At 38.2% G+C, this 21,264-nt stretch overlaps 1 protein-coding gene across 1 annotated transcript in view; it reads left to right on the top strand.

The window, feature by feature from the left end:
- The window catches only part of LOC117713937 (contactin-associated protein-like 3), a 149,104-nt gene that overhangs the window by 36,181 nt on the left and 91,659 nt on the right, over positions 1–21,264 (top strand). Inside the window, exon 3 of the mRNA XM_034510488.2 lies at positions 755–948. Coding sequence (XP_034366379.1) covers positions 755–948 — 194 coding nt within the window. The remainder of the gene's footprint in view (positions 1–754; positions 949–21,264) is intronic.

A 21,264-nucleotide genomic window follows, 5' to 3' on the forward strand; every position in this document is an offset into this window, starting at 1 on the left:
TTAAAAGTGGAAAAAACAGCAGGCAAAATGTGATCATGTAAGAATAAAACAGTGGCAGAGCTTGGCGTCCCTTCACAGTCCCCAGACCAGTCTTTAGGAAAATAAGAGCTCTTAAAAATTCACCTGTCCTGTTCATCAAAAGACATAAAACGTGAGAGAAGCCAATGTCGTCTCAGTACAATCTCACTTAGACACTGAAGTGTATGTGTCACAATGGGTGTTATAAATCTTTCCTCTCTTTTCAATTTTAACTGTTTGCAGTGCTAGAAATCTAACTTATGGTTTCTCACAGGAAAACCACCCATCTCATATGCTTAGATGGTTCTTCTAAATGTCTCTTGGATGTATAAATACTTTGTCTATATTATGTTCAACACCATATTTCCTGCTGTAGCTTTTTAGTCTCTTGTCTTGGCAAAGGGTAAGACCTGGACCTACATGTGGACAACTGAACACACCGGTCCCCAGACATGACAGAAGTGATTAATTAATCACCTATGTCACACCAAGCACTTTCTACACTCTGGGAAGAGCTGTACCCCTGGGTGTCATATGTCACCTAGGCAACTACAAAAAAAATGCAGAGCCCATTTATTTGCATGTAATTCTTCTGGCTGTTGTTTTAATGTGAATCTGTAAGTACCTTAAATTTACTATGTATTACAGTTTATAGTTTTCAACCCCCCCCCCATCATATATATCTTTAGTAATTTCCTCATCTTATATTTTCTCTACTTTTTTTTGTTCCAAAAAGGAGCTGGTGGATGGACACCACTTGTGTCAAATAAGTATCAGTGGCTGCAGATTGACCTTGGAGAACGAATGGAGGTCACTGCTGTGGCCACCCAGGGGGGATACGGGAGTTCTGACTGGGTGACCAGCTACCTCCTGATGTTCAGTGATGGTGGAAGGAACTGGAAGCAGTATCATCAAGAAGAAAGCATCTCGGTATGTTTGATAATAATAGTGATAATAATTGCTATATGTTGCTGCACACTGTCAGCAAAGCAGTGTTTTCAGCTGGTATGTAATCATTGCACATATTCATGGAGAAAAGTGTGGTGTTTTGACCCATGTATGAACTATGTAATAACTAAATTAGAATGTTAATCTGAGGAAAGATATTTTGGGGGTAAGAGTTCAAAAGCAGAAGATGTAGACATACAAGATGGATGGAAGTTCAAAAATAATATAAGACACATATAGTTCCTTTTCTTTTGTTAACAAAGCCATCATTGGCTCTGTGTTACTTTACTTTAGTATACTGAATACATTCTTTTCTAGCTTATCATTTAATCTTATTTTTCTAAATGACGCTGAAAATTTAGAATTTAATAAATGAACAGTTTATGTATGACAAGTTCAGAAAATGTGCTTTAAACCTGGAGGATGATGTGTTCTTTACTAACTTTCACATTGCATTGAAACTCTATGATCTACGATGATCTATGGTCTACTGATCTCAGCAAGATCAGCTAGAATATGCAGAGTAGTGGCATTAGTTCTGGTTTTGATTCTATGCTTGAGTCCCTTTAAGGACTCACTTTTTAAAAGTTTGTGAATATTTTAAATGTGTTTCATTTTTGACAACATGTATATTAAATTGTGTTTGGAAATACTCAAAAGTGGTTTCAGTCTCACTTTACATTGATTGATGACATTGAAAATGTTAGAAACAATTTCCTCATAAGAATGATGCTGAAAAAGAATCTTATAAACTCTGCATAGCATTTGTAATTTGAATTTTTTCTTCCATATCAAAGAACGTATGGGTGACAGTAAGATCATGAATGATTCTGTTGTTCAGTTCCACAGTTCAACAGGAAGCCATCTACTCTGCTGCCCAATGACAACATCATTTGCTTTTTATCCTTTGACTCTAGAAGGTTATATGCTGGTGAGGAAATAATGAAAAGGGTAAGGTTCTTATTGTAGAAGCAGCAGATATAACTCAGTCTCATCCCCTGTAAGAGCATGTCTCTCATCATTTGAATGATGACCTACACTTCGGATGCAAGATCCCTGTGTGTCTTGGCAGTGTCTCTTATCCATACATCTTCACCATGGGTAGAATAGCAGTCCTCCTAACCAGATATGCTGAATTCATAACTTGCAGTACCTCAGATTTGTGACTTTTTATTGGGAAATTGGGGCTTTAAGTAGGTGACAAGTTAAAATGGGGCCAGTAGAATTGGCCCTTACTCACGGTTATTGGTGTCTTCACCATGTGAGTATATTTGGACACACAGAAAGAAAATGGCATAAAGATACATAAGGAGAGTACCCTGTAAACAAGGAAATTGAGTGTGAAGGAACATTTGAGACAGCAAAGAGCTAACAAGTAAAATAGTTCAGGAATATTTTCTGTGTGCCTATGATGGTTACAGATTAGTAATATTGATATAATATGTCCCTTCTACCTATTATTGCTTCCTTTTTCAAAATGAGAAAAAAATGATTTTGGCACTTCTCTAGTCTTCTTATTGATGCATAAATAATAAATTGCTTATAGAAGTTCTTCTACCTGGACATTCATTTTAATTATGAGTAGATAAAACTAAAAGGTGGAAATGAGGGAGTAAAAATGATAAAGTTTATTATATGACTAAAATTAAGTCACTATCAGCCTCAAAATCCACTTAAAAGTGAAGAAAGTTTCTATAAGTCTTCTAGTGGCCACAAAGTATAACTGTAAAGTAGTTATGTAAAGGATAAAATGTAATAAATCAAAAATGAGTACTAGAGAAAAGATCCTCATCATGAAGAGATCAGCAACAAAAGAGCAAAGGATCTAGAGAACAAACAGAAAGCCATTAAAATTACCACAGTAAATCCTTACCTATCAGTAATTACCCTAAATTTAAATGTATTAAGTTATGTAATAAGACAATGACCAGTTGAATAGATCTATAAAACTAAATACATGAATAACAACCACAAAACAATATGCTGCCTATAGGTGTTATATAGAAGTTTCCTAAAAGATTAAAACCTTCTATTTTGGAGAGAAGCTAAAGTTTAAGACTCAGTTTATTAGAAAAGAGATGTTCTAAGTGGGAGGGGAAAATATTCCATCCTTCAGAGATGCTCCTTAAACTCAGGAAGTAAACAACTAAAAGGTTTTAGGAAGTCCCTGAAACTGACCAGATATGGTAGAATTCTTTCTCACCAAGTCTATATAAGCTGTACAGACTGCTGAGCTAAAGATTTTGAAGGTAGGTTGGTGTCCCCATCCATCCCAAAGGGATAGAAACCATACCATACCATAGAAAGACCAACAGTGTCAACTAACCTGGATCCTTGGGAGCTCCCAGAGACTAAGCCACAAACCAACAAGCATACACAGGCTGGTCTAAGTCCCTGACACATACTTAGCAGAGGACTGCTTTCTCTGGCCTCAGTGGGAGAGGATGCTCCTAATCCTGTAGAAACTTGATGCCCCAGGGAGGGGGGGATATCTGAGGAGGGACCCTCTCAGAGAGAAAGGGGTGGGGAAATGAGGGGAAAATTCTGCAAAAAGATATGGGGTGGGGGAACAATTGTCATGTAAGTAAATAAAATAATAAATTAAAATTAATTATTTTTAAAAGACTGCTCAGAGATGCTCTGAGGAAAGCTGAGCTGCCTAGACAAGGTACAGATCAACTGAGCTATCTTAAAAAAGAACTCTACAATCTGTTGATGTATTATGCAGTGTTCTCCAGGTTTCCTGTTTCTGTGAGCTGTCACCTCTTCTGGGGTGGGTTTTGGTGATATAGCTTTGGGTCATTCTGCTCCTCCTGTGAGTGAACCAAATAAATGTCATTGATTCAGTAAATTGGACTTGGAGGTTTTCTCACTTTGGTCTAGCTTTACTTCCCTATCTGGAGTGAATACATATTTGTTCATATTTTCCCAGGAATAGTGTCAGCACAAAGAGACTCACTTTGCCGTTAACTAAACAAACTGAAAGTGAAAAAACAGAATAAAGATATTCCACGCAAGTGGGAAACAACTGAGAGAAGGCTTAACTGCATTTATATGAGAAAAAATACACTTGAGGTAAAAAAAAAACAATTACAAGACAAAGAACAGCATTATTGTATGATAAAGAGACAATTTATCAAGAGCTTATAAAGTATGATCAAAACATAAAGCACTTAATGCTAATAAACCAAAGGGAAGGGCAGTGAGACTCTAATCAATATTATGAGGTTCTTAATACCCCTCTCTCAGCAACAGATATCTCATCCAGATAAATTAACAATGGAGAAAATCAAACATAAATCACATTTTTATTCCAATGGACAGGGCTATTATATAAAGAACATTCTGGGTTACAGCAGCAAAACATAAATACAGTGTCACATAAACACAAAGAACACTCTCTAAAATAGATCATATGTGTCACTGTGTAAAATAAAACAGTAAATTTAAGAAGTCTGAAATCCTATCAAATATCTTTCTTGAAATCAATACACTTGAAAATTAGTGCATGCCTTAACAACCAAATGTCAAAGAAGTGTAAAGGGAAATTAAGTGTCTAGAAAGATTAAAAAAAAAAAAACTGGCACACGGCATGCTTAAATGTATGAATGGCATGCAGGTAAAGCAATTCTGAGAATGATGTTGAAAGAAATTTTTCAAAAGAGGACCATTTCATGCAACCTAAAAGCACTCCTTGTGGATGCTAGATATATCAATAAAAGGATCAGCAGAGGAGAAAACATATGCTGATATACCAAGTACAAATGATATATTTTTTTAAAAAATAGTAAAATGAGCTAGCCAATAAATAATGTTGAGATAACTGGACAGCCATCTAGAAAAAAAAAACAAATGCTGGGTTCTTCTCTCATTCTATCAAAATGCATTTCCTGTAGTTAAACATTCTAAAGTAAAATGTCCTCAGAAACAGCACTTGATGATCTAGGAAGAATATTTGCATATGTCAGATTGCACTGGGTGGGTAAGTGTACACAAAACACAAAACCCAGATCACAGTGAGGTTGGTAATAAGTTAGATTGGTTGAAACAAATGCCACCAGAATGTAGCAATCTAGAAAGCAGAATTCTGATATGTGTGACAGTTAATTTTCAGACCTATCACACACCCTTTGTTCACTGATAGACAAAGATGAAAAACAGTGTGAAAAGGTGAAAATTTCTGCTGGGTCCACATGAAGTAGGCTGCTCATAAATGTATGAAATGATATTCTACACTGCTGACAAACTGAAGAAAAGAAATGAAAGCAACAGTGATATACTGCTCCACCAATCAAACTGGAACACACTAAAACACTTCCAGGTGCTCTGTTGCCAAGGACAGAACTTTAAGCTATACCAGTATAAAATTATTTTCCCCGACTCTTATAATTAGGTATTCTTTAAAGTATTTTACAAGAAAATAGAATGTTCATTCACCTATGATTCACCTATGATATCATGGGTACTATTACTTAGCATAAGGTTCAAGTTTTTAAAAAAATGATTTAAAGAAAAATTGCAAAATGTAAGTATGGCATCAGTATGTCTAGAGTGCTTGGAGAAACCAGACATGGTTCTTATGTGCTTTCTTCACATTTTTTCCATTTAAATTCTTACAAAAAATTTAAGAGACAGATACTGTAGATCCCTTGTTCTGGAGGGTGTCCCACGATGATCTCCTGGCTGGGGACAGGGTGAGAGCACTCGATATGATAAAGATGGTAAATGACTAGAGCCTTTAAACTTCAAATGGGGCAACCCTCAGCCCCGACAGTAAGAGAGACAACTACTCTTGTAGAAGCCTTATGGGTGTCCAGCATCTCAGAAGGCTCCTACCCAAAGTTAACCATTAAAATAGATGATAAACTATTCAAGTGTCTTATTGATACTGGAGCAGATCAGACGATTTTAAGACAGCAAGAGGTCCCACAGAACTGGCAGTTGACCCCTGGGCCCCAGCTCCTACGCATAGGGGGTATCTCTCCCACATTCATACCAAACAGGCCTATAGATGGGAAGACCCAGACGGGGCTACAGGCCTCATACATCCCCTGGTGGCTCAAGTAGCCACCAATCTTTTAGGGAGAGATATCTTACAAGCCTTAGATGTATTTCTTACCACCCAGTCAGAAAGAGACCACATTAAGATAGAGAGTATTACTTATGAAGAAAATAGTACCCAAGGAGACTCAAAATCACCCCCAAATCACCCCCAGTTCTAGGGGTCACTGTTAAATTTAGTACTCCCTGCCTTGATTGGCTCTCTGACGAAGCCATCTGGGTCCCACAGTGGCCTCTATCAAGGGAGAAGCTTAGAGCCCTCAGAGAACCTGTAGAGGAGCAGCTGTCTCTACAACACATCCACCCCTCCCACAGTCCATGGAACACCCCTGTGTTTGCTATAAAAAAGAGCTCAGGGGGTGGAGACTATTGCAAGATTTGAGGGCAATTAACAAAACCATGCAAATCTGGGGCTCCTCACAAAGAGGGTTACCCCACATCTCAGCCATTCCTGCCAATGTTCCCCTATTAACAATAGACATAAAGGGTTGCTTTTTTCCCTCTCCACCCCCTGAACTGTGACCACTTTGCACTCTCAGTGCCCCCCATTAACAATTCTGGCCCAGCCTCACGATATGAATGGACCTTTCTTCCCCAGGGAATGGCTAACAGTCCTACCATTTGTCAGGAGGCTGTAGCCACTGCACTAAAACCCTATTTAGACAAAGGACTCAACATCTATCATTACATGGATGACATCTTGGTATGGGGAGATGCTTCTACCTTGCCCTCCCAACTTAAGGACCAGCTAATACCTTCCCTATCTGCCCTAGGATTCAAAATAGCCCCTCACAAAATCCAACTTTTCCTCCCCATTGCATTTTTAGGAACAGAGATCTCCCTTATCAATACACCCATTCAAACCCACCCTTTCTTTCCCTCAAAAATTAACTCTTGCCTCCCTCCAGAGCATTTTGGGCAATCTCAATTGGCTTTGACCCTGGCTCCACCTTCCCACAAGCACCCTTCAACCCTTCTTTAACCTCCTGAAAGGAGATAAAAGTCCCTCCTCCCCAAGAACATTGTCCCCAGAAGCAGTCCAAGCCCTAAATTCTGTCAATTCAGCCCTAAAAGATATGGCTCTTGCTAGGTATGACCCAACCATACCTGTACATGTCCTTATGTTTATCTCCTCCGCTATGCTTGTAGGAGCCCTTTACCAACCTCAGGGGGTGCATCCAGGCCCATCCACCATCTGCCATGATATTAAAGCCTGTAAAAACCCATGGACTTTCTCGTGTGTCATTGGGACCTCGCTGTGAGGAGCCGTGGAGATGCCTTTAGTGAGCCACAGCAGCTGGGCCTAACTTCCTCCTGGAGGAACCCAGAGCATTCCCAGCCAACTACCCACAGCCTGGCGTGAGGAACTCTACGATTCTCCAGCCACAATTACCTACAAGATACCAGTATTCTAGCCAGATAATAACAATAAAGGCAAAAAATGCACAAAATAAAATTTAGAAACAAACAAGTGTTTCTAATTGTCCCAATTACAGAATGAGTTGGTGTCTGAGGGACTCTGGCATTACAGGTGGTCAGAATCTAGACCAGGTGTTTTCAAGTTCTTAACATCCTACCCAGAAAATTGAATTAAGGGCTCACAGAAATCTGTAAAAGAAGAAAGCTGGATTTACTTGAACTGAAATGGTAGTACTGATCAGAGAGCAATACTCTGTCAAAATTGACAGCAGGCCTCAGAGTGAGGGGCAAGCAAAGGGGCTCTGGGGGCACAGCCTGGGAAATACATACATTTGTTTTAGACACAGGATTTCACTATTCATCCTTGGTTTCCCTAGAACTCATTACATAGACCAGGGTAGCTTTGAACTCACAGAGATCCATCTGTTCTACATCAATGGCATATATCAACCAGAATGGCCAAATACATTTTCTTTCTCGAATTAAAATAGTATTCCTCCTGGTGGTATGTACATGTAATCCTAGCACTCCAGAAAATGAAGCAGAAAGCTTAAGAATTAGAGGCCAGTCTGGGCTACATAATGAGACCCTGTCCCAGAAAACATTGTATTTTATAAATGTCCTTATGCAGTAAATGTTGGGTGCAGGAGAATAGCATCCTTTGAGAAACATTCTAGTGATAAGCCATCACTTCTGAAGCTGTAACGTGAAAATAAAAGGTAGAACTTAGAGACATCACCTTTGGGCTTCAGAACTTCATCCATCAATCAGGAACAATGTAAAAAAGAAATTAGTTTTGTCCTGCAATCTAAAACTAAAAATATGTTTGTGATTTGAACTCTAACTCTTATTTTGTATTACTTAATGTCTTGATTAGTCATTCAATTCAGATGGCTTGTCTTTCTTTCAGAGCCTGGAACATTCTAAAATGTCATTCTTTTTAAGATATAAAAAAAAAAAAAAAAGGAATCACTTGAGCAGTGGGAAGAGATTCCCCAAGGAGCTATTGTACTCAACTCTGCAAAAGCTTCATTAGCCAAACTTGTGACTAAGAAGAAAAGTAAATTCACTTTTAGGAAAGGCTTATGCTTACTTTGTAAGAAAGTTTGCAATGATTCCTACAAACTGTTCAAGAATCTAACACAAAATTGCTCTGGCCATATATTTCCCACACTTTCCTTCCAGAATAATAAAAACTAAAATGGTCAATAAATTTCCATTAGTAGTGGCTTTCCACCCTTTATTCAGAGTCACTTCCCTAATTAGTTAATTAAGGAAACTGATATGCAAAGTGCTTAGATGTCAGAGATGACAATTCCCAATAAAGCACCCTGTAATAGTACAATGAGCTCTTATTACATCACATTATCTTTCTGTATACAAATACTTGAATCCATATTTCTACATGGACTATTACATATATATATGTATATGTATACATACATATACATATATATGTATGTATGTATATATATATATCATATTTTTCAATCAGAATCTTAGTCTTATGACATCTTTCTCCAAGTTACATTATTCAAAATCTGAGACAAAATACACTATGAACTTTTATTTTTCTGAAAGAAAACTATTCATGTGTGCTGTGGTCAGATTGGGGAAGTTCTAGGTACATCTGAATTTGCTCTCAGGAATCTAATCTGTTTATTACTTACCTAGTCCTTCATGTGATATCTGCTGCAATCATGCTTGAAACTCTAGTTGCTAGGGTTACCATGGGACCATGTTTTCCGTCAAGGAACTCCTTCTTGACATACTTGCAGGGTTTAGCATGAGTAGTCATTCCTCTCCATTTCCCTCCCTTCTCTCATTCCATTGTTTCTTATGTTTTCTCTCACTTCTTTCTCCCAGTTGCTCTTTACTAGCCAGAATCCATGTGTTGTGGCACAGTAGAAATGTTTGGTTCAGATACTCCAACTAATGTGCTAGAAGACAAACACCAGTGAGAAGCACCAACCTACCTACTACCTCAGCAGACAAGCTATGTTCTTTAATGGGTTTCTACTACTTTTCCTGTCAACACCTACTTGGAATGCTAGGAATGTCAAATCAAGTAGGAAAGAATTTTAGCCTCAATACACAGAGCAAGTAAATGAGAAGATACAACAAGAACGGTGGCACATGCCTTTAATCCTATCACTTGAGAGGCAGATCTCTGTAAGTTCAAGGCCAGCCTAGTCTATAAAGTAAGTTCCAGGGCAGCCAGCACTACACAGAAAAACTCTGTCTGTGTGTGTGTGTGTGTGTGTGTGTGTGAGAGAGAGAGAGAGAGAGAGAGAGAGAGAGAGAGAGAGAGAGAGAGAGAGAGAGTTGCATGTGTATGAATTCCATTTTCAGGTCAGATGAATTCAAACATTGGATCTGTTTGACCTGTGAACTCAGTCTGGTTGTTTGACATTCTTGAATAGTGTAGATATTACTAGACCACATAACTTTTAGGATCACTATCAAAATGAAACAAAACATATCTATAGACAGAAGTGACATGTAAGTTACAGGTGATTTTGTTAGTTGATGACAATAGAAAGATGCCTGATTGTAGTGGGTTTAGGAAAGAAAATGAAGTAATAAAAAGTAAAGACACAGCAAATAATGATACTCATTCTGGAAATCTAAATGCTTCAGGAAGAGGCATGGATTAGAAAAAACAAGAGACACATGAATAAAAAATGAAGTGGACCCTAGAGAAAAAAGCTGACTATTATAGTACATTTTCTGTTGCATAATAGCTTTTCTGTGGCTGAGTGAGTTATAAAGAATACTGTTATTATATCTATATCATATATATCTTTATAGATATAGATGAAATAGATTAGAGAGAGATAGATAAAGATAATATAGAGGTAGAGATAGCTATATAGATATAGATTATATATATACATATATATATATATATATGACATGTATTATTTTGGCTCATGACTCTGAAGGCTGGAGGGTCCAAGATCATGGTTCTGATATCTGCACAACTTCTGGTTGGTGCTCATAAAGCTCTTTTCATCAAAAAAAAAAAAAAGAGAGAGAGAGAGAGAGAGAGAGAGAGAGAGAGAGAGAGAGCCCATAGGTGTGTACAAAAGAGGCAAAAACCTACATGGCAACATTGCTTTATAACAGCCTACCCTGGAATGTACCCTAATGAAGTACAACAGGATACACATTTCTCCCTGATAATGACTTAGTAATCTCTTTAAAGCCCCACTTTTCAGTCCCACCATAATACCATTTAGATTTCAAAATGATCTCCAGGAGTAGAGTGTGGGGCAACTTACTACTGAAGACAAGAATCAAGAAAGAGGACTGTTGCAGCCCGTACTGCCCGTTCCGGTCCGAGGGTCAGGGTCTAGCGAGAGAGAGAGTGGGGATAAAGGGGAAGAGACGCGAAGAATGGAGACAAGACAGAGATTCTGATCAAGTCTCGTTTATTGAAGGGAATTCTGAGCTATTTATAGGCTTTTGCCACGTGCCTTGTAGGTGTTGATATGACGTAAGCCTTACAGGCTTCTATAGCGTGGACAGCACGTGTACCGCAATGCCTTGCAGGCTTGGATAGCACGTGCGCCTTATAAGCATGTATGGCGTAGATAGCACGTGGACAGCACGTGAACTGCATGCCTTGCAGGCGTGACTACCACGTGCACCTTGCAGCTGGGGGCAGTAAACAGCAACACAAAATATGTGGGATATCAGAGTGTGCTTCAGCTGTTGTAGGCTATTGAAAACCAAATCTTTCGTCAGGGTATATGGTTCCAGATGGCTGCAAAGTTGATCTAGCCGCTTTCTGCTAAAGTCGGCTCCCAACAGAGGATCATTATGATCCCTCTCTTCTGTCTTAGAGGCCCAGGGCCTCATGATTACTATGAGCCATAATAAATTAGATAAAGAGTAAATGGGCTGAATTTAAACATCTTGAACTACGGTGTCTGACACACAATATTGCTCAACTTTTATCGAGTATCAGGCACTCTGATGAAAATTTTAGGAGTATGATATTATTTACTTGTTCACAGTCTTAGTGGTTGAAAGCATTCAAGTTGCTTCATATAACTGGTCAGTAAGACAATATATATTAGAAATCTTGGCTCTCTGACTGGATGACTGTCACAGTCTTGATTTTCTTGACTGGCACACTGTTGCATTATTTCTAACACCTCATAGCTTGAATAAAATGTTACTCAGTATTTTGTTTTGTTTTGTTTTGTTACTCAGTATTTAAGGATATGGTAGAAACTTGTATTTTTATTTTTTCCAATCATCTGCTTCTCAACTCTCCCTCCCAAGTACTTATTACACAAGTAATACAAGGAAGAATAAATGACTTCTTGTAACAAGCTCTCTGAGAAACAGATATAATGTTGGGGGAGGATTGCAATTAGATCCAAATATTAGATCTACAAATATGGAAATAAAGGAACATGAAGCCAATGCTTGTTTGACCTGGATAGAATGAAGAGGCAACTTTTTGGAGTGATAGTTGCCCAGGGATACAGGCATGTAACCCTAGCCACTTGGGAGGTTGAACTATGAGGAACACAAATTTAAGACTGGTATGGGCGCCGGGCGGTGGTGGCGCACGCCTTTAATCCCAGCACTTGGGAGGCAGAGGCAGGCGGATTTATGAGTTCGAGGCCAGCCTGGTCTACAGAGTGAGTTCCAGGACAGCCAGGACTACACAGAGAAACCCTGTCTCGAAAAACCAAAAAAAAAAAAAAAAAAAAAAAAAAAAAAAAAAAAAAAAAAAAAAAAAAAAAAAAGACTGGTATGGGCTACAAAGCTACTTCAAGGTTAGCCTGAACAAATCATTGAGATCCCATATTAAAATATGAAGTAAAATGTAGCTAGTGGTAAACTTCAGTGTTAGAGCACCTATTTCATGCATGCAAGGACTTGATATCAACCCCTAGTTCTGTATAATGAAACAAAAGACAAGGAAAGCATATGGTGTGTGGGATGTCTGTAATTCTAGCACTTAGGAGACTGAGATAGGAGGTTTGTGAATTTGTAACCACTCTGAGTTACATAGAAATACCTTGTCTTAAAAAAAAATCTTACTTTTCTAAATTGTGTACAGTCAGACTTAACATATGTTCTTCAAATATTGTTTATTACTATATTTTTCTATTTAAATTTTCTTTCCCATGAGAAAAAACATTTAACTCTGGGAGAGTTTAGTATAATTTCAAAGTACAATTGCTATGCAATTAAAGAAAAAAATAAATGATGTGTTAAGACTTACATTTTGCTGTGGTTTCTATGGTATCTCTAGGTATATTGGTTACGGAATACCTAGTTTCTGTATTCAATCCCATTGAAATTCCTTAGAGAATTTGCTAACATGAAATCTGAGAGAAAATAAGACAGAGATATTGCCTTTCTTTTTTATTTTTATTCCTGCTGTCTTTCTACCTTGCTTCATTCTAAGAGGCTCTGAAGAAGGTATTTTGACCACAAGCACACTGATACTTTTCCTTTAAGAGCCCTAAAGAATGTTCCTTTTGTCTCCATTTTGACAATGGAGATAGAAACAATTTAGAATATCAAGTGACTTGAAACATAGCTGACTTGTGATATGTCCTGAACATGTTTAGATCTTCTGAGTTACAACTCTTTTCCCTATAATGCCCCCAAAACTGCCTCCTTATGACTTTAAGAGAATCACATATAGATCACAATGAACCTAGATGCTCAGCTTCTCAGGATGAGAGAAATCCCCAGCATTCAGTGAAAGTTTATTACAGGCTGATTCATGGACATTTCCAATGTATGTGCTCACAGGGCACCGCCTGGTATGTGCGTGGACATCCAGCTTACTGGACAATAGAAACATGAAAGGTTTGCCAGTGCATTTAGTCTATTCCATGGCTGCCCTGAAGCTACAAAGTTCTTAAAGTGGTTCTTCTGTTGAGTCTAATTTAGAAGTCAGGAATTAGAGAGAACAGGTTATGTGGGGCCCATGTGCTCATCACACTGAGGATCTGAAAGACAGCAATAGAAAAAGTCTAAGACCACAAAGACAGGGTTTAAAGACATTACTCACTAGCCTGTGTTCAATTACATTTTCAAATTATGAGACTTAGCTGATAATGCCTTGTGAAAATTAAAATTTGTTAGATTGATGCAGCCTGTGATTTAAAACCTTCTGTCATAGCTTTTTCACTTTTCATTTATGTTGATAGAGATGAATATCATTTCCTCACTTTGGCAGTTGTGAGTAATGCTGCTATAAACATGAGAAGAAAGGAGACAGACCTTTAGAATCCAATTATTTTAAGTATGTGTATATACCTAGAAATGTGGGTTGTTTTTTGTTTCTTAATAACACAGTAGTTCTCTTTTTAATCTTCCAAGGAACCATTGTCTAGAATGTTACTGTCTTCATTTTCAAAATGGAGACAAAGGGAACATCAACACTGCTCCCCAAAGAGAGGCATCAGTGTGCCTGTGGTCAAGATGTCTTCCCCAGAGCCTCTTAGAATGAGGCAAGGTAGAAAGATGGCAGGAAAAGAATAAAAAAGAAAGACAACGTCTCTGTCTTTTTTCCTCTCGGATTTCTTCCTAGCAAATTCTCTAAGAAGTTTCAATGGAATTGAACACAGAAACTAGGTATTCCATTATCAACTTCTAAGGAGTTACACCATTTCATAAGGTACATTTCACACCAATAAGTCACAAGGTTTTCCTTTCCTCCACTTCTTCACCACACTTGTCTTTTTAGGTATACAACTTCAGTTATATAAGATGAACAAGTTGTAGAGAACTGCTGGACAACACTGCTTATAGTTAGCAGTATTGTATTTTGCACTTAAAATTTAAGAGGATTTATTTTTGTTATTTCAGTGACAATAAAAACAACATGCCACAAAATATGCATAAAAATTTCTTAAGTGATTATAAAACTCAAAATCTGCAAAAAAAAACACTAAAAGGAAGATTATATACTTCACAACTTCAGCTACACTTGCATTGTTTATAGTTGAAGAAAAAAATCACTGTTTTTATTGTTTTTATTTGGAGTCACTACATAAGCAGCCATAAAATTCTTAAGCAAGCTCATGCAGAAGTTTGGAGAAGACCAATTATATATAACCACAAACCACACTTCCCAAAGGCTCATCTTGTAAGGAGTGGAACAGGATGCACGAGGGGAATGCAATTATAAATCAGTAAAATGTCCTTTACATTTCAGTGTGGTACATTTATTGTTTTAACTTGCTCAGGATTTTTTTTATTGCTGAAGACTATTTTCTCAAACATACTTATAGGAAAGAATGATCTACTGGAAGCCACGTAGCTCTTACAAACACTCATCTCATAAACCACTTGGCACTGATGTGCTTCTGTTTTCACACAGGACTAGACTGGGGCAAAAATGAGTCATTTACAGTTTTCTTTGTTATTTACCTATTTGTTGGTCTGCATATTTCTTCTACTTCGACTTGTTGAGTTGTTCTCAGATGAAGTATAAAATTTATAAGGCCTGTCCTGTTTATTAGCTCTCCTAATTGAATGATGCCTTACAGCATTCTGATTTCACAACTATTTTGATACAATTAATGAAAAAGACACTGACTGATAACAATTCCTCCAAAAGTATATTTAAACTTTAATACAAGATACTATGAGCTTGAAAAGTCCTGCAGACTTCAGGCAGTAAGCCTGCTGGTGAAGGTATATGAGATACAAGATATGGGGGTGGGGGACATATTTTTAAAGGTTATTATTTCAGCATATATCCAATTATATTTTTTCAAGTGTCAAATAGAAAGTTGATTTTGTTTTTTTTTCTTATAGAATTGGGGAAGCCAGTTGTAAAATATGCTAGACTAAAATGTATTTTTAGATGAATCTTTTATCTGTGGTTAAACATATCATAAAAATACATGTACAGTGCTAAAATTTGTGTTACTAAACTTTGTGATAAAATATAGAAAAATATCTCTGCTAAAATCATGTAATTTTCTCATAAAACCTCAAATCTTAAATCTATAAAATAATATAGAGGAGAAATAGTCAAAACCATTACTTTTATATAAGCTTTGTAATCAATCTTATATTTTTTGGTTAGGAGCCTAGCCTTTAACATCTGAGCCATCTCTCCAGCCCACTTCATAATCAATCTTATGTTTCAATTGACTATAGGTTAGGGTAGTCTTGGTTGTCATGACAACTTAAATGATGGCCATCTGTGAGCAAAAGCCTTAAGGAAGCTCATGGAATGAACCCAATGAACACAGCCTATGCTGTTGCTACTGCTGAGAGTGATGCTTGTGGTGGTGGTGGTGGTGATGATGGTGATGATGATGGTAGTGGTGGTGATAGAGATATATTGATTTAAATTCTATCTTCAAATCTCTCTAAATCTTACAAAAATCCAGTTAAAGAAAAATATTACAATTATTAAATGAATTTTAATTATATCTTTATTATAGCAACCTGATATGCTTCTGTAGACCTAAAGAAAAAACACGTAGTATATCCTCATCAGTCATTGCTTGAATGAGTGCTTAAAAGTTATCCTCATGTATAGGTAAGAAAAGTTACAAATTAGAAAAACTGTTATTAGGAACCTATCTGAAACAGAGATAACCAAGTGTAATCCTGTCCTTTATTTACCAGGATGTTCATTTAAACCTTGTTTATGAAAACCAAAACTGACTGTTCCCCTGGGATGGAAAGATAGCTTAGTCAGTAAAGTGCTTGCCCTACAAGAATGAGACTAGAATTTGATACCCAGAACATGTTTAAAACATGTTTAAAACCAAAAAAAAATTGAGCCTGTATTGTATACTTGTAATACCAATGTGAGGGAAGTGGAGACAAGTGGACACATCAGCCAGATCATAGTGTGCCATGTGTATCATATATATATATTACATCACATGCACACACATATATCACGTGCACAGACACACATGCATTGTACATGTGCACACAGACACACATAAACACACATACTTATACATATGTGCATACATGTACACATAGACACACAAATTGACAGCAGCTTGGTTTCTGGGAGCTTATAGAAGGGGAAAATCACACTGTGTACAACTAAAAGGATCTCACTCAATCTTATTTTGAGGTAGTTAGTAATGTTCTCTGAGGTTATACAGCTCTGGGAGTGGACCTGATTCCTCATGGGCTGACAATTGTGCTCTGAGTAGGCTAAACTGAAAGGGAAATTTTTGATTTGGAGACAAAACCATAGAAGAATCCAGCTCTGAGGAGTCCTTTTGAGCATGTTTGCTAATCTATAAACTGATAAGAACAGTAACAGTCTCATAGGCTTACTGTGGTAGGAGGAGCCAGTGGGAGACATAAGCATAAGGGAAAAAGTTATAAAATCCATCAATCTCAAAAGCCCCACTCATAAAATCTGGGATCTAAGAATCACAGAATTCTGAATTTTTTGCAACTATTTAAGTAACAGTTTCATGTAAATGTAACCATCTAACTATTCTCAAACATCAGAGAGAAACATTTAGAAATAGGTTCTGAGCAATCATAAGACATAACACAAGCATCTTCCATCATCTCAGGATTTTACATAGGTGGTGTGATGGCTGTTCTTGGCTGTCAACTTGATTAGATCTGGAATTAAATAAAACCAAAAATTGAAAGTTCTTTGCTTAATTTGAAGTAGGAAGATTGATTTCTAACCTGGAGTTTGAAGACAAAAAGATGTAGGAGTAGCTAAGGTGGGAGGAGTAAGGAGAGGAAAAAGGAAGAGGAGAAGCTAGGAGAGGGAGAGGGACAAGAAATGTAGGAGCCATGGAAAGCCTCGCAGGTATGGAGAGCAGTCTCCGGTAACAACTTGTACTTAGGTTAGCTAATTAGGAAACAACTTTCTTTGTATGTGCATATTGTTATTGAGCATTACCAAACATATAAAGCCTTTGATTAATCTTTAAGCATTAGAGTCTCATTTTTTAATGGGCCAGAATGGATGGTGGGATGGTCTAGGCAATGCCCAGCCTTGCAGAGACAGCGTGGAAGATTGGCAGAGCCATCTCCCATGCTGGCATCTCATGGGTGGCAGGGCTGGTGTTTCTGGCTGGCTGTTTCTAGCTACGGTGCACACATGTCCTCTGGCTGCAGAACATGGCAGCTGAGCTAAGCAGAGCTGCCGCAGCTCAGATAGTTGGCCTGACTTGTGGCCATGCCAACTATCAACAGAAAGACACATCTTTCATCCTGTTTTTTTGTTTGTTTGTTTTTTTTTTTTTTTTTTGAGCTGTGAAAATTCACCTCTAATCTGTGCTACACCTGCTAGAAGACAATACAGGTGGAAACCGTATTTCAGAATCAAACTGATAATTGAACTACAGAAGCAGAATTTAGTATTGCAAAATTTACTTAAGAAAATACAACGTATAATTCCGTATAAAGATGTGAAAGAAGGATGCTTTGCTCTGTGACTGCTTGCTCTCACCTTGCTAGCAAGTACATCCCCTCATTGGTATTACAGCCTATTTCTTCAGGATTCTGGCATATACTGAAGACTAGCTGAGACATCCAGCCTTGTAGACAAAACAACTGGATTCTTGATCCTTTCATTCATAGGCAGGCATTGTGAGACTAGCTGGACCATAGCCTACAATCACTCCATAAGTCCTCTTTCTACATATAGAAAGAGATTCATTCCATAAGTTCTTTCATTCTAGAGAACACTGACTAATACAGGTGGAAACTGTATTTCAAAAACAAACTGCAAAGATTGAAATTTACAAAAGCAGAATTTAGTGTTGTAAAACTTAGCTTGAGAAAACAGGATATATAATTCATGAGATGTGTGATTTTTAGTTTGCTATATGTTAATTATAAACAGAAAGAGTAGGTCACAAAGTAATTGAAATTGCTGTTTTGGTGCTGTTAAACAGACTATTTCTAAAATCATCTTGGAAAAATAACTGGAATGAACCCAATCCCTCTATCATTTGTAACGGCCTGTATTTTAATGCTAATGTGACCTCCCCAAAGTTGAGAGGCTCTACACTAGCTTCTGGGAACTGGTCCCTAGTTAATTCTGATTGGTAAATAAAGGTACCATCAGCAAATAGCTGGGGAGGACAGACAGAGGCAGGATTTTAAGATTCCCTGGCTTGGGATTGGAAGGAGAGGAAGGAGATTGTCCATACTTTAGGAGAGTGTGTATAGAGGAGGGACCCAGAGGCTGCTTTGAGGTAGAGAAGGAAAGAGTGGGTACCCTGGGCTCTGGGCCAAGAAAGCACCACCCAGAGAACTAAACAAATGGGTCTGGAGCAGCCAAGGTGGAATATAGAGATTAGTAAGTAGTAACTCAGGATCATCAGCAAGACTTAGATTCTAGCAACATAGAAGCTAGGTAGTTCTCCAGCTATTGTGCTGCTTAAGGCATATTAAAATATAAAGACGTGTGTGTGTGTGTGTGTGTGTGTGTGTGTGTGTGTGTGTGTGTTTCATTCAGGAACATAAGAGGAGGGTAGCAACTTCACACCAGAATTTATTAATTAATAATTAATTCTACAATCACTGATCTCAGAATGTATTCCAGGCAAGAAGAAAGGGAAAGCTACAGACCCAGAAGAAAGGGGAGATCTGTAGGAAAACAATTACATAAAAACACTTGGCGACCTTTGGTGCCTGGGAGAAGATTCTGGGAACAACACACTCTTGTGAAGACATGATAAATGGAAGTGTGATACCACATGGCTAAGAGTGCTTACTTTCCAGAAGGAGTAATATTGTAAATAGTTGGGGATCCAGGCCTTAACCTGTGAACACTACAGGAATATTTAAGATACAGAATACAGCAGAAGGTGTCCAAGGGTAGGAGAAAGACAACTTCCACCTCATTTGCTGCAAGAAGTAGGCAGATTTGTAATGCCTGTGTGAGTGATGGGGAGAGAAGGGGAAGTGAGAGGTTGAGAAAAGGGATAGTTTTTACAGAGAGAGGTAAATGACATAGATAGGTGATACATATATGTAAGTAGGTAGATAGATGGATAAACAGATCACAGAGATGGATAAGCATGTGGAAGAGAAGAGAAAAGGGACACACTATGTATCACTTTTATACTTCTTTGCTTGGGGAGAATATCTATGTACTTTTGCATGTGTGTATGAATGTATGTGAGTGTAAGTATACAAGTGTATACATTCATATAGAGGCCAAAACTTGACATGGGGTGGCCTACTCAGTCACTATCCACTTTATTTATTGAGCCATGGTTTCTTATTGAACCTTGAGCTCACTAATTGCTACCCTGGCTTGCCAGTGGGCTCAAGGGATACCTGTTCTTCAATGCTAAATACACATGCCACTGTAGTTGTATCTTTTATTTGCCTGATGTAGTTGTCATCTCCAAGGTTTACTACCTCTATCTAATAACCTAGGCTGACTCCTGGAAGTTTCTAGCCTCCATATGATCTTGTCTAGGCCTAGAATCTTTTCAGCCTCTGAGACTTACTACTGAATAAACCCATCCCTTCCTAGTTCTTTCTGATCTCTGGTTGGCTGGTTCAACTCAGCTGTTCTGGCTCTAACTCCTCTCCAAGATAACTGATTCAATCTGACCGTCCTCTCTCCCTCCTCCTTCCCTCCCCTTTCCCCCTCTCTCTCCCCCTCCTCCTCTCCCTCTCCTGTGGGGAGCCAACAGAAGGTGGCTATCATACTTGCAGCCATCTTGAGCCATACACCCTGACAAGAGACTTGTTTACAATAGCCTACAACAGCTGAGCACACTCTGATAACATCTTGTTTTAGATACCCAGGATCTTCCCTTGGGTGTGTGAGACTTAAAGGCATGACATAAAGGTGTGATTTAGAGACAAGACTTAAAGGCATGGTTTAAGGGTGTGACTTAAAGGCGTGACTTAGAAGTGAGACATATAAAACGTGAGAGGCAGACAGAAGAAAGGACTTGAGACTTGAGACTTGAGACAGGTAACTAGACACTTGGAAAAGAACTTGGAACTAGGGACTTGGAGAGAAGAAGAGAGACTGAAGAATAAATGGGATTAAATCACACTCTGTCTGGTCTTCATTCTTCAAGTTCGTCCTCACTTTCTCTCTTGCTGAACCCCAACCCGTGGACTGGAGCAGCTTGGGGCAGTGCAGGCTCTAACAATTTAGCCCCCAAGGCTTTTGGCAGTGCAGGTTCCAACATTGATAGAGCGTGCTGCGACATTTTGGCCCCCAAACATGGGGTAGAGCGGTTCCTGACATTCCCCCCCTCCTCTCCTCCCCCCTTCCTCTCCCCTCCTTCTCCTCCTTTCCCTCCTCCCGTCTCTGTCTGTCTCTCTGACTTTTTGTTCTGTTTAGCCTCAAACTAACTCTGTCAATCTGTTCTAATCTTCTTGATCTTTCTCATTCTTTGGCTCATTCTGTCTTAATCTGTGTCTAGCTTGTTTTCTCTTTGTAATCTGTCTCTGTAAAACCAGTATAACTGCTCCCCTTCCTCTGCACTGCTCTCTCTTAAGTCACCTCTTTCCTCTCTGTTCTTATGAGAGTTGAGTAATCTTATTCTATCAAATCTTTCTCTGATTTGTCATTTTGTCTGTCACTCAATTAGACATCACTTTCAAACATTAGTGCTTTATTCTAAAAACTAACCACCTTCATTGTTTTGGAATAAATGTAGGTACTAAGGGCATGTCTGTATTCCAGCCAGATGAATTAAAGGTATATGCTAAGGCTGAATCACACCAAAACTAGAAACAAGTTTGTCCAATAAACAACACAGCCTCAGGCTTTTCAGTGTAATCAAATATCCTGTAACAGGCCACCATTCCTTTTTGTGAATGCCGGGAGTCTTAATTTAGTTC

This window comes from Arvicanthis niloticus, chromosome 8 (genome assembly GCF_011762505.2).
Source record: "Arvicanthis niloticus isolate mArvNil1 chromosome 8, mArvNil1.pat.X, whole genome shotgun sequence".
Taxonomy (NCBI): domain Eukaryota; kingdom Metazoa; phylum Chordata; class Mammalia; order Rodentia; family Muridae; genus Arvicanthis; species Arvicanthis niloticus.